Genomic DNA, 12,627 nt, shown 5'->3' on the forward strand with positions numbered 1-12,627 from the left:
TAAATATGGAGAAATTTCACAAATGTCCCCTTGGCGGTAGGATGGATTGTTTAAGTCAGATTCATCTCAAAGACATGATGAATTTAAAAAAAAAAGTCACATTAACCTCAGAGTAGCCGGTTATTTTCTGTGCCGTGTGTACACCGGACACCGGAAAGCAATAAAGAGAGAAAACGAGGAGGTTTTCTCAGCTACAGCCTCATAACGTCCCCTAAACTGATAACTATTAAGAATTTCCTGAGTCAAGCTTTAATGATGGGTTGATGTGTATGTAAAAACTAAATTTAAAAAACAGACATTTTTAATTTCGTCTATGAAGAAATGTTGGTGGAAATCTGGAACTTTTTATTCTTTGAGGAGGAAACAGTCAGTTCCTGAAATCAGTGTCCCAGGGCTCCTTCTTAACAGTGTACAGCCTTTACAAAAGTCAGCATACTTACCCAACAACCAATGAGACAATATCGAATGGGAGAAAATCATTTTTGGTAAGGTGAGTGAGATCAGTTTTGCAAAAGCTAAATCCAAAATTGCATAAAGTCTCTGAATACCTGGATAGGATTTGATTTATGAGAAAAAGAGACTACAGTTTAGAGGGGGGGAAAAAAGAGCTGAATCAGTCTCACACCTGAGGAGGAACAGGTCACTGCCGGTTACTTTGCAGTATATGAGTCACTTATTAAAAAATGGTATCAAAGCAATTTCCTGCTGTATAAAGCTCTACGCCAATATGAAAAACAAACTCAGACAAAATTGATGCATCAAGACAGACTCGGTGAACATTTGTTCACCCTGTACTATGTAACAGAGTTCTCTACAAGTTGGCAGTCTGGATTGCCAGACTAATAATTAGCAGAGGATGTTTCCTAAAAGTACTTAGGATGGCAATGTTTTGTTTGATGCAATTACAGGAATACATTAAAACAGCATGGTGCATGTCAATCAGTACATTGCAATTTGCACATTTGCAAACACAGTGGGAGTTTTAGGCAAAAGAGTTTATCATGAGCTGTAAAGAAGCACTCAGATATTAAGCACGGAAAAAGCTCTGGCATTAAATAGAGTGCTAATGTTACACAATCATTCTTTCTCTAATCCTCCCCTCTTGGTTCACAGGATGAGGCCAACAAATCAGGACTAAAGACCAAAAGGCCAAAAGGCAAGAAGACAAAGTGAATTTCAGAAGAAAACTGAAGACCTTTTTTCAAGCACCGGTTCAGTATTTGATGTCGAATTCAATGAAAGGCTTGTTTTTATAAAATTGAGGTGTGTCTTAGAAGACAAATGGTTTCTAGCGATTTAGTTTTCATTCAAGGTCATATAATATCACCTGGGATTTCAAAATGACGTCTCAGATGACTGCTTTAACTGTGGAATGTATATTTTTATATTTAGTTTAAGAAGCCTTGAAATAAAATGTGTACAGTTCAAATTTCATTAAAACAAATTATGGGGATTTGTGCAATGATCATGACTTTGAATGTACGCCACATCTGAAGATTGTTGATCCACGTCTGAAGAATACACCAGTATTTTTAAATCCTCGAATTACTCATTTTTTTTCTTTTCTGCATGCACTCCCAGTATTTTTTAAATTGTAATGCTCCATCATGATGGAGATACAGTAACGAGGTTGTCCCTGCAAGCCTTAATTCATTTCCCAGTTGAATCTGCATCTCAATAGCGATCTTTCACAAATATTTCATCGTTTCCAAGAAATGCGATCATACATCACTGCTTAATAAAATGGAGTTTACTGACTTGCAACACAGTCCACGTCCATTTTCTCCAGTGCATTTGGCACACACTTCTAGCCTGTTAAACAGACATCCTTTTCACATTTTGAATGTCTTTCAGAGCATTTACCACTCATTCCCTCCTGTGAGATTTTGTCTCACCTCACCTTTTTGTGTCACTCGATCTCTGGAAAGACATTCTGCATATTAATGCTTTAAAGTGGATTTTAAGCACCAAAGGACCACTATCTAAATATATCCAAGTCTCATATAGGCACTTCTTAATTTGGTTCCACCAGCAGAACCTGAATATTATGATGCAAAAAAAAAAGAAGTTTATTATCTGCGCTCATTATCTTCAGAAAATATAACTGATAGCATACAAATGTAGAGAGATATTTTGATTGAATGAAAGCGCAAATGATAACGCAAATGGAAGATTTTAGAAAAATTTCCTCCAAGTCTGTTTACAAAGCCGCCTGCTCATTTCAGCCATTAGAAATAATTACAGCTAATTCACTTAGCAGAGAGTTGTTTCCCCCTGACAAGCTGTCATCACGCTGAACCCAATCATCTCAGCCCTTAATCATGTTTTTCAGGGGCTTGCAAAGAACTCAATTTCATACTCAAGGCTGAGGAGAATAATTAGAGCGCTTGGTTTCAAATTTCATCTGCACAGTCCGTACCGATACTGCCACGCAAGCCTTCTTTAGGTCATTGTTTCAGTAACTGCCCAAGAACATTCAGTGCAGATCATATATTTTTGCACACTGTCACGTTATGTTTCAAGCTGAGGTTGTATAACGAATCTGGTTTGTCTGAAGTGGTCGGACAAAAGTATTCACCATTGAGGAATTGCAGCCATTTTTGGTACATTTTTAGGGACTCAAATCTTATTGGATAACTCATTCTAGGTCTGGGGTATTTCTTTATGAACTGAGCTTGGCAAAAGATTTGAAGTGGAGCATTTGGAAGCTGTGAACATACAACAGACAGATGAGCCCAAAGGAATCCATCACAGAAAGAGAAAACAGGAACATTTGGATTGGCAATTTGGTAAATTCGTAGAAACCCTGTACAATGTCTATCAAAGTGACAACCACTCCAAATGAAAAGCAATACCATTGCTCACAAGAAGAATTGCAGATATTTCATCACAAGGTGCCAAAGAGTCATCATCTCAGAGAATAGGAAGGACAGATTAGAGTTAAATAAAACACATCTCAAAATAAAAGGTAAAGCTGTCAGCGCAGGGCATGCTTGACATCAAATGGCACTGGGTCAGTAGTGTTTACTGATGATGTGCCAGAAGCGGCGAGAAATCTTAAGAGCTATAATTTTTGCTCTCTTCAGCAAAACTGTCTTGACTGCACGTCATAGTGGCAAATGCAGTAAAAAAGGAGAAAATCCATTGTTTGGTGATGCCTTTAGCTTCCAGACTGTAAGCAATCAATGTCAAGTGTCCTTAACTGGGAAAGGTTTAGGAATAAACACTTTGTTGTTATGCTAATTTGTGTTATTGCACCTAAGCTCCTGAAAACACAAGATTGTATAAATATGGAGTTCCTTATGAGTTAATGCTGTATTTTTGTTCAACACCTGTTGCTGAGATGAGAGTCGGTGTTTTAACCCAATATTCATCATATAACTGTAACTTGAACATGTTTTTACAGCCAAAAACCATTAATTTCATAAATGATGAAAAATATATGTGGACCTAGCACCACTCGTTCAATTAAGGTGTAAGACAAAGTTTGTCACCTCAGAGTTCTCAGTATTTTTTTAAAAAAATGATGATTATTGACTAAATCAAAGTGTTAAACAGTGTTGGGGAGTAACGGAATACATGTACCGCCGTTACGTATTTAAAAAATGTAAATATAATAATAACCACTGCAGCCAAGAAGAGTGCCTGACGAGCCCAGTTGTAAGTAAGCTATTAAGACTCGACTGTACACCGTGTTTGTGTTTTCCTCCAAAAACAATAAGTTCTGTTGGAGCAGCCTTTCAACGCCTCTCTCTGTCTCTCGCTAGCAAAGTTGACCCAGACAACAAAGTAAAGCTATTTTTCGGCTATGAGCCTGATACAGAACCCATGGTATTAACCAGAGGTCCATTTACTACGGTTCGGAGCCGCGGACCTTCAGTAACAGTAATAAATCACAGCAATAGTACATTCACATAGTTGTAAACAGCATAAAAATATATTAAGTAATCCAAAGTATTCAGAATACGTTACTCTCATTGAGTAACGTAACGGAATACGTTACAGAATACATTTTGGGGCATGTACTCTGTATTCTGTAATGGAATACATTTTAAAAGTAACCTTCCCAACACTGGTGTTAAATATATATATTTTAAAAAGCTCATAAAAGTTTCATATAAAGTTTCAAATTCCTCATTTTTTAATGACAGATGTTGCAAAAAACTTAAAGACACCCTGAAAACTTTTCACTGATGATGTACAGATGTAGCCTACAACTCATATTTTCTGATGAGTCTGGTTTTCACATAGCAAAGTCTTAGGCTCATAAAATGGACAGTCTTCTTCTTCTTCTTCCTCTTTTTTTTTTTTCTTTTTTTTTTAAATTTTTACTACTTTCTTTTTCTTTTTTCTTTTTTTTACTAAAATGACCAAGAATGGCAGTCATGATAAGAGCTGGTCAATTTCCTTAAATTAACAGCACTTCAATTTCGCTTTTCTCCTTATCTTAATAAACATAAGACAAATTTCCTGTACAAGAAAGGGAGATAATGCCATCCTATAATTCTTTGGCAGCTTTGTCATAATTTTTTTGTTACTGGCAGGATATTTTTAAATAAATTAATCTCCATGTCTTTTCTCTAATGCCACGGCATTTTTTACTGAGGTTAAGTAATAGTGTGTAGCAAAAGATGCAGGATGTTAATTTTTCTTTAGGCTTTCCAACCTTACTTCAAGAGTATCACATATATTATTAAAGAGAAAAAGGATCACAAACTCAGAGTAATGACATTATCCAATAAAAACAAATGCACTTATGAATACAAGAGTGATTATTTGATAACAGAAGATATTGTTTTTCCCCCTTTATGTGATATTTTGGGACTCGTTAAGAACAATCTCAGTATCAGAAGGCTGACAGCTCATTTCAGAAAACAAACGGATTTTTCCGTTTGTGCCCGTATTTGTGTTCTGATATTAGTCTAGGTACCCTGTTTTTAATAAGAGGGGCTATTTGCATAGCTAAGTCAGTAGTAATTTTAGATAATTACGTAATTTCTTCGCCAAATAAAGGGATGGGGGGATAATATGGTAATTCACACTGGACATTGGCCTCTGAGTCACGGAACTTGTTGCTTTGTGTAAATATCTGCTGGCTGGCTTATTGCGACATCCTGTTGCATAAAGCTCAGATCGTTTCATCTCAGCCTGCTTCATGCGCCTGGAGCACTTCAGCTTTTGATTGCAGACATGAGCCTTTGATCAGCTGTTGGGTGGGTACAAAAAAAGCAAATCGTCCAAAATAGCAAACATCGTCTGAAAAAGGCCGGAATTTGTTTTGTTTTCAAAATAAAAGTTTAAGAATTCGTCACATTTTTTGGAAAACATACAAGAAGGACGTTTTTATAGAGAATTTTATATTTTAATCAGACAGAGAACAATAATATTCTTATGTATTAAAAGGGGTGTTAAAAGGGGCAATTGTTTTAAATGCCTTGTTATTTAGGTTGCTGGCATGCTGGCTGTCATTTTTATATTTTCTGCCGACGGCAGAACATCAAATGTAACTTGTCACATTAAATGTGCATCTTGAAAACAGATTTAGAAAACACCGATGCGCCTTGTTCGTCTTCAAACCTTACAGGACTGGTTTTATTTTGAAAAACATCCGGATTAAGTACTTTATCTCACATCTGGTCAGTACTGACGTTGTTAACGAAACCAACGGTGCGCTCCGCAGTATCAGCACATCCAGCATCAGCTGAGATTGTAGATGACAGAGTCCAGAAAGGAGAGAGGACTCAGAGGAACAATAATCATTGTTAGTATTACTATTACAGAGTGTTCTTAACTCATGTCTGTAGCTCGGAGACTTATTCTAGTGTTTTAAGAAATGGAAGATTTGGGAAAAGTCTTAAACGATTCATAGGTCTTCGTGTTTAACTTGTCTTCATGAAGTGGAGCGGGACGTTTAGGCGCGTTTTTGGACTTCTCCGGTGTTTCTGTGCGTGCGATGAAAAAACCCTACAATGATTTTGGCAGTCAATTAAATATGGGCGCGCACATCCTGGAGTCCAACTCCAGCGGCAACTTGACGCCTGCGGTGTCGGAAGCTGGGGCTGTCCTGCCGGGCTACCTGGTGGTGATCTTATCGGTACTTATGGTGACTCTGGTTGTCGTTGTTGTGGCAGGGAACGCACTGGTCATCATGGCTTTTATTGTGGACAAAACCCTGAGAAATCAAAGCAACTACTTCTTTTTGAACCTTGCTATATCCGATTTTCTAGTGGGTAAGTTCTCCTTCTTTGTCACTTTATCCGTTCGTGTTGCCTGAGTCCATTCTTATGAATGAAACCCTTTTTTTGCGCGCACCCCAAGCACATTGTAATTTTCCCACACTGTAATTAGCGTCTAACTATAGATTAGCGGCGAGTTCATGATGACCTTTACATCCCTTTTGCGTTATTACATGTCAAATTACAACGGACTACTCCGCGTAATTGTGGCATGCCTCCGTTTTATTGAAGAGCACTCACGTCCCCTCTTATAGTGAAAGCTCCTCTCATCTACAGCTTTAGTTAAATTATACCCTTGTCATTAATGAAAGAGACATATTAGATTGTTCTTGTTCCTACAATGTCACAGGTTTCCTGGAACTCTTGTCGCTAATTTTCTGCCGCATGTAATGCATCTTACACCCAGAAACTGTGAAGGTATGGGAAAGTGTGAATATTGATGCTGGTGGCTGGTGAATCACCAATGTGATGTGTGTGTGCATCTGTGTGTGTGTTTTGTGTGTGTGTTCCAGGTGCCTTTTGCATCCCGGTGTACATCCCCTATAACCTGACCGGCAGGTGGATGCTGGGCAAAGGGCTCTGCAAAGTGTGGCTGCTCATGGATTACCTCCTTTGCTCAGCCTCTGTCTTCAACATTGTCCTTATTAGTTATGATCGCTTCCTGTCAGTCACAAGAGCAGTAAGTACAGTCTGTGGAGGCGCTCATTACCACACACACATACACACACGCTCATCAAGTTCACATACAAGGCGACCACATTCAGGTCCAAATGTGTCACTCCCTGAAACAGCTTGTAGTCTGCTTAGAATCATTTGTATTCACAGTTTCGTTCTTTCACCAGGGTATTGCTGTCAAGTGAGTGCTTTGTTCATCAGCTTAGCCAAAATATTATCAGTGCAAAAATTAGCACTGGACTCAACAGTCAAATAAACTATATATTCCATCACACAGCTCAGTTTTCTCAGAAAACAGCTGCAGAATGTCTTCTCTGGATCTTCAGGGGGTTAAATAACAGTCATTATATCACAGTGATGTCACTGGGGTCATCATGTTTTTGTGATTGGGTTTTTGTTTTGTTTTTTTAGGTTTTTCTCAGGGGGTGTAAGAAGCAGGGTGAGTCAGAGACGTGTTAGCGTGCATGAGTAGGCACTAATGCTCACTCTTAAAGCTAGAAGTAAAGGGAAAGTTCACCCTAAAATCAAATTATTACAGCCTGTTGTGACAGTTACGTTGGTGTGAGCCGCTCAGTTTTGGTGATAGTAGCTATACAGAATCTGCCTTCTGTTGGAAAACAATGGAACTAAATGTGTAATTAAAAATATTATTAAAAATCAGTGACCAAAAAAACCCACAAACATTGTGAGCGGTTTTATTGTTAGCTAAACAAAGACTTGTTCTGCTGCTCATCATATCATGTTGTGTTATATTCAAGAGAAGGCAGGCAACTCTATAGGGATCTCATCTCACAGATGAATAAGAAGGACTACAGGCAACTAACTAGTGAACTGTCCCTTTAACTCTTTCTCAAATAAAGACAACACATATAGAGATAACATTTGATGACTAAATGAAGAGATTTGATAGTTCAGTATTTCACAGTCATTTTAATCTAAGCAGGCTTGAAATATGACAAAAACCTCTTAAGTATATTTCACTGTCTGCTGCTTTGATCTTTGATCATTCTTTTCAGTTTTTGGCCGTTTTTTCAGTTTTTCCCTACATTTTGTACGAGATGAATAATTCTTCTGTTGCTCTAAAGGGGGGGGGGGGGGGGGGCAGTATCAGATATAAAAGCAAAATAAATGTTTGTAAAACCTAAATATTTCAATGTGAATATTTGTATCCTCTTGCAGTCTCTTATTTTTAATTTATTAAAACTGTTAACTTTCTCTCAACTGATACGATCTGTTGACAGCTCATGAAAATATGGCTGATGATTGGTTCGACTGCCTATTGGTCAGTTTCTTCACATTCAGCCTGTAGGGTGCAGTATTTCTTTAATTTACAGTGGAAATGGGGAGTCTTGTGCTTTTGTAGTGAACACTTGAAACTGGGGACATAATTATTTATGAGCATCTTGTATTGGATCTGTTTCACTACAGATTTCTTTCCCAGTTGCTCTTGAACCACAGACACGTTGGCAGCTTCACTTGCTTCACTTGACATATATCCAGCTGTTGAATCTGCAGAGAGACATTCTGATTGTGTGAGAAAAAGAAAAGATTGAGAAAACAACAACAACACCAAAGGGGAGAGCAGCAGATAGAGAAGCCCTGCAAAATGATAGCATTTAGATCGAGAGGAGGTGAAGTGAAAATGGAGTGAAAGCAAAGAGAATGAGCTACGGTGAGGGAGGGGTAGATCGGGAGAAACCAGATGTCTCTTTCATACTAGTGTTGCATCAGTGAATGTGGCTTTCAGCCTGACATTCCCCTTCTCTCTTTGGCTTCAGAGACACACCGTGGTATAAGAGCTCCATGAGTGGGTTTTATTTACAGCATCTCTCTCCTGCTCCAAAGCCGCACAATGCGACAAGGGGTTCATTTGGGGAAGATACTCTGAGCAGCTGTGGGTGTTTGAAATGTAACAAGCAGTGTTATTATGATGCAGAGTTTCACTGTGAGTCATACTTGTGCCTCTCTCTGACACAGGTTAAATACAGAGCTCAGAGGAACATGACCCACCAGGCTGTTTTCAAGATGGTGGCGGTGTGGGTGCTGGCCTTCCTCCTTTACGGCCCTGCCATCATCTTCTGGGAAACGATCGTCGGCTACAGCATTGTCCCGGCCCACGAGTGCTATGCTGAGTTTTATTTCACCTGGTACTTCCTGCTGAGTGCGTCTACCTTTGAGTTCTTCACCCCGTTTGTGTCGGTGGCCTTTTTCAACCTCAGCATCTATCTCAACATCCATCGCAGGAATAAGAGTGGGGCCGCCTGTGCTGAAGACAATGCCAAGCCTCAGAAGAACAACGAGAAGCATAAAGATGGAGCCGGCTGGTCCGTGTTTTTTGTCAAGACTCGGAAGGTGATGTCAAGCGAGCCTGTCGCGATCTCCGCGGTCATCGAAGATGACGACATCTTGTCTCCGTCCTCCAGCGGGGAGCCTAATGCCAGTCAGATATTAATGCAGCGAGAGAAGTTCTCTCCGCACAGAAAAAACTCCAGGTTGTTTCAGCACACGGCCTCCTGCGTGGTGCCTGGCCGTAGGACACCGGGATCTCGGCTTTCCAGAGACAAAAAGATTGCTAAATCTTTAGCCATTATAGTCTGCATTTTTGGGATATGCTGGGCTCCGTACACTCTACTGATGATCATCCGTGCCGCCTGTAGCGGTAAATGTGTGGCGAACTACTGGTACGAGATTACCTTCTGGCTTCTGTGGCTGAACTCTGCCATCAACCCGTTCTTGTACCCTGTGTGCCACAGCAGCTTTCGAAGGGCTTTCTCAAAGATACTGTGCCCTAAAAGACAATCAGTTCAACCACAGATTGAAGCTCAGTCTTGTTAGATGAACTCAAATGAACTTGCATATTTTATGAATGGAGTAAATGTTGTTGAACACTGTAAAAAATCCATTTGATGTTCTTCTATTGAAAAAAAAGGCCAGTTTTCAAAAAATTTGGTAAATGCTTGCATTTAAATGAGGATTGTAACATACCTGACAGCAATACGATAACACAACACAGCTGAAAATAGCATAACATAATATTCTTATGGGCAGAACAATAGACTCTTGTAGTACCATTGGATAAATCTGCCCACGATTAAACCACCTCTCAAAGCCAGTTTCAGATTTTTCTAATGTTGTGCTTGTTCATTTTAAAACCTTCACACATTCCCTCTAAGTAGGACATTAAGTTCTTTATGTGCAGAAGGCTGTGAAATGATGGCATATGCAGTCTTAAAGAAGGTAATTACCATCATTTAGTCTAAGATATCACACATATATGAGAACTACTGATCACCAGGTTGTTAAATTGTGTTCTGTCTGAATGGAAGCACGACGCAGACAGAAATGACATCTTCACCCAACATCCAATTTCATAGCGGCCGCCGTGAGAACATTTCAACTTCTATTTAGATGAAGCTGATGTGAAGCAAGAACTCAATGGTCTTTTGATGGCTTCAGAATATATCTGCACATGAAACCCTTTCATGTTACAGTTTCAAATATACAGCTGCAATCATGCAGCGATAGACTCACAAATGCAGAGTCCTCCGTGTTTAAAGCACCAGAAAAGAAGACAAGAGTGTGCTTACTGACCAGTGAGTGTACTTTTATCAAAGTAATTCTAAATATTTTATAGTTTTAATCTTATGGCAAGGAAATCTACCCGACATCTGTCAAAATGTTAAGAAAATGTCAAAGCAAAATGTGAAGCACAATGAAAAGAGAGCTGACTCAAAACTTATGTACAATAAGATCAATGTCAGGCCAGATGGCTGAGTTAATTATTTATTTCAAGGCTCGACTGGTTTACCTAAAGCTGTTTTCACACATGCAGTGCAGTCTTGAATTTATGCCGAAAGGTACATGCAAGGACTTGCTTGTAAGACTCAGTGGAACATTAAACCGTTTTTCCTTGATGCAAAGCCTGCGTGATGTCTGACTGAGCTCATGTGCGAGCAGAAAAACGAATTGTCCAGCGGATTCATGATTCAGGGAATCATCGTGTTCAGCCTCCCTCTCGCTGAACCCAGACAGCTCCCCTGCCTTAACCAACAAAGTATTTCCAGGAGTGAGAAAGAGTCTGACTGTCTCCTGTTGTGTTCTACAAAGGAGAAAGAACACTTTTGAATAATAATATGACCTGATTCTCCCAACATAGTGCAGACATGTGAAAACCGCATATTTGATTACTTTGTGTATTGGTTATGAATCTGTGCAGCTGTAAGTCAGATGAAAAAAATAAAATAAAATAAAAGAAGACTGCCAACAGGCTTTTTTCCACTGTATGTTATTGGTAAAATCTGGAGGAGTAGTTACATCTATAACCTACTTTGTTGTCAAGGGTTAGATGTGAACACTGCTTTTCTTCTGGTCTCCTACTGTTTTCTTTTTTTCCCACATCAGCTTTGATATGAAACCTTTCTTTCATTTATCCAGAGTCTGTCTCTGGAGACAAAACATCCATCTCTCAGTTCCTGCAGCCCAAGTCACTCTTTTTATTTTTCAAAGAAAAGCCATCATCACTCCTGAGGGAAAAGCAAACTTTCTGGTGTCCAACTGAGACAACTTGTTTAGCCATGAGACTATTTTTCTCTTTTAATGGAGTCTTGCTATTTTGTCCACTCGGCACCTGTTTCTTTCCTTCCATCTTTCTTCTTTTCTTTAATTATTTCTGTTTTTTTCCTAAACAGGTCTGTAGGGTCAAACATATATTCTTTAACTAGTTGCTGAAAATTTCTGTCTGTCATTTGTGGAAATCAGTCAAAATGAAGGTGCAACACCGAAAACCTTGCTGCAATTGCTTCGATTGCTAGCATATCACCATAGCCGACTGGGGTTTCCATGTAAGACATGGGCTTACCTTCAACACTCACCAAATGCAAAAAAACTCCAGGCGACCAAATGAATCTACCAAAGACCACAGCAATTGGCATGGTTTTTGGTGTATTCAATTCAATTCAATTCAATTTTATTTATATAGCGCCAAATCACAACAAAATTTGCCTCAAGGCGCTTCATAGATACAGAGAAAAACCCAACAATCATATGATCCCCTATGAGCAAGCACTTTGGCGACAGTGGGAAGGAAAAACTCCCTTTTAACAGGAAGAAACCTCTGGCAGAACCAGGCTCAGGGAGGGGCGGCCATCTGCTGCGACCGGTTGGGGTGAGAGAAGGAAGACAGGATAAAAGACATGCTGTGGAAGAGAGACAGAGGTTAATAACAGATATGATTCAATACAGAGAGGTCTATTAATACATAGTGAGTGAGAAAGGTGACTGGAAAGGAAAAACTCAATGCATCATGGGAATCCCCGGCAGCCTACGTCTATTGCAGCATAACTAAGGGAGGATTCAGGGTCACCTGGTCCAGCCCTAACTATATGCTTTCGCAAAAAGGAAAGTTTTAAGCCTAATCTTGAAAGTAGAGATAGTGTCTGTCTCCCGAATCCAAACTGGAAGCTGGTTCCACAGAAGAGGGGCCTGAAAACTGAAGGCTCTGCCTCCCATTCTACTTTTAAATACTCTAGGAACAACAAGTAGGACCCTCTTTGCAATGGATTTCACCTGGCAACAGCCAGGAACCTCCAGAAACCACTTGCCAGCTGGTTGGGGAATGCTCATTTTTCCTTTACCACTGGGGGTTGCCAGATAGTGATGGCCACATTTTCCCCGAGCAACTAGAGGTTGCCAGGGGATCGCCGAACATCTCTAGGCC

The 12,627-nt window shown here is 39.6% G+C and overlaps 2 protein-coding genes across 3 annotated transcripts in view; both read left to right on the forward strand.

The window, feature by feature from the left end:
* impact (impact RWD domain protein) overlaps positions 1 to 1,756 on the forward strand; it is a 31,879-nt gene extending 30,123 nt beyond the window's left edge. For both annotated transcript variants that reach the window (XM_006790169.3, XM_087836667.1), the window contains one exon: positions 1,114 to 1,756. In XM_006790169.3, coding sequence (XP_006790232.2) covers positions 1,114 to 1,173 — 60 coding nt within the window. In that variant the 3' untranslated portion in view covers positions 1,174 to 1,756. The remainder of the gene's footprint in view (positions 1 to 1,113) is intronic.
* Positions 1,757 to 5,701: 3,945 nt separating this feature from the next.
* Positions 5,702 to 11,172, forward strand: LOC148096006 (histamine H3 receptor). Its single transcript, XM_087835974.1, has 3 exons — positions 5,702 to 6,230; positions 6,749 to 6,915; positions 8,889 to 11,172. Exons 1-3 carry the CDS (start codon positions 5,954 to 5,956, stop codon positions 9,744 to 9,746), a joined length of 1,302 nt encoding a protein of 433 aa, XP_087692100.1. The 5' UTR covers positions 5,702 to 5,953; the 3' UTR covers positions 9,747 to 11,172.
* The last annotated feature ends 1,455 nt before the right edge of the window (positions 11,173 to 12,627 follow it).

This window comes from Neolamprologus brichardi, chromosome 23 (assembly GCF_056152115.1).
Source record: "Neolamprologus brichardi isolate AB-2024 chromosome 23, ASM5615211v1, whole genome shotgun sequence".
Taxonomy (NCBI): domain Eukaryota; kingdom Metazoa; phylum Chordata; class Actinopteri; order Cichliformes; family Cichlidae; genus Neolamprologus; species Neolamprologus brichardi.

Bases quoted from the DNA above. Each gene is read 5' to 3' on its own strand.
- LOC148096006 (XM_087835974.1), top strand. From the start codon at position 5,954: ATGAAAAAACCCTACAATGATTTTGGCAGTCAATTAAATATGGGCGCG. The intron at 6,231-6,748 runs GTAAGTTCTCCT...TGTGTGTTCCAG, and splicing joins TATATCCGATTTTCTAGTGG to GTGCCTTTTGCATCCCGGTG. The intron at 6,916-8,888 runs GTAAGTACAGTC...TCTCTGACACAG, and splicing joins TCCTGTCAGTCACAAGAGCA to GTTAAATACAGAGCTCAGAG.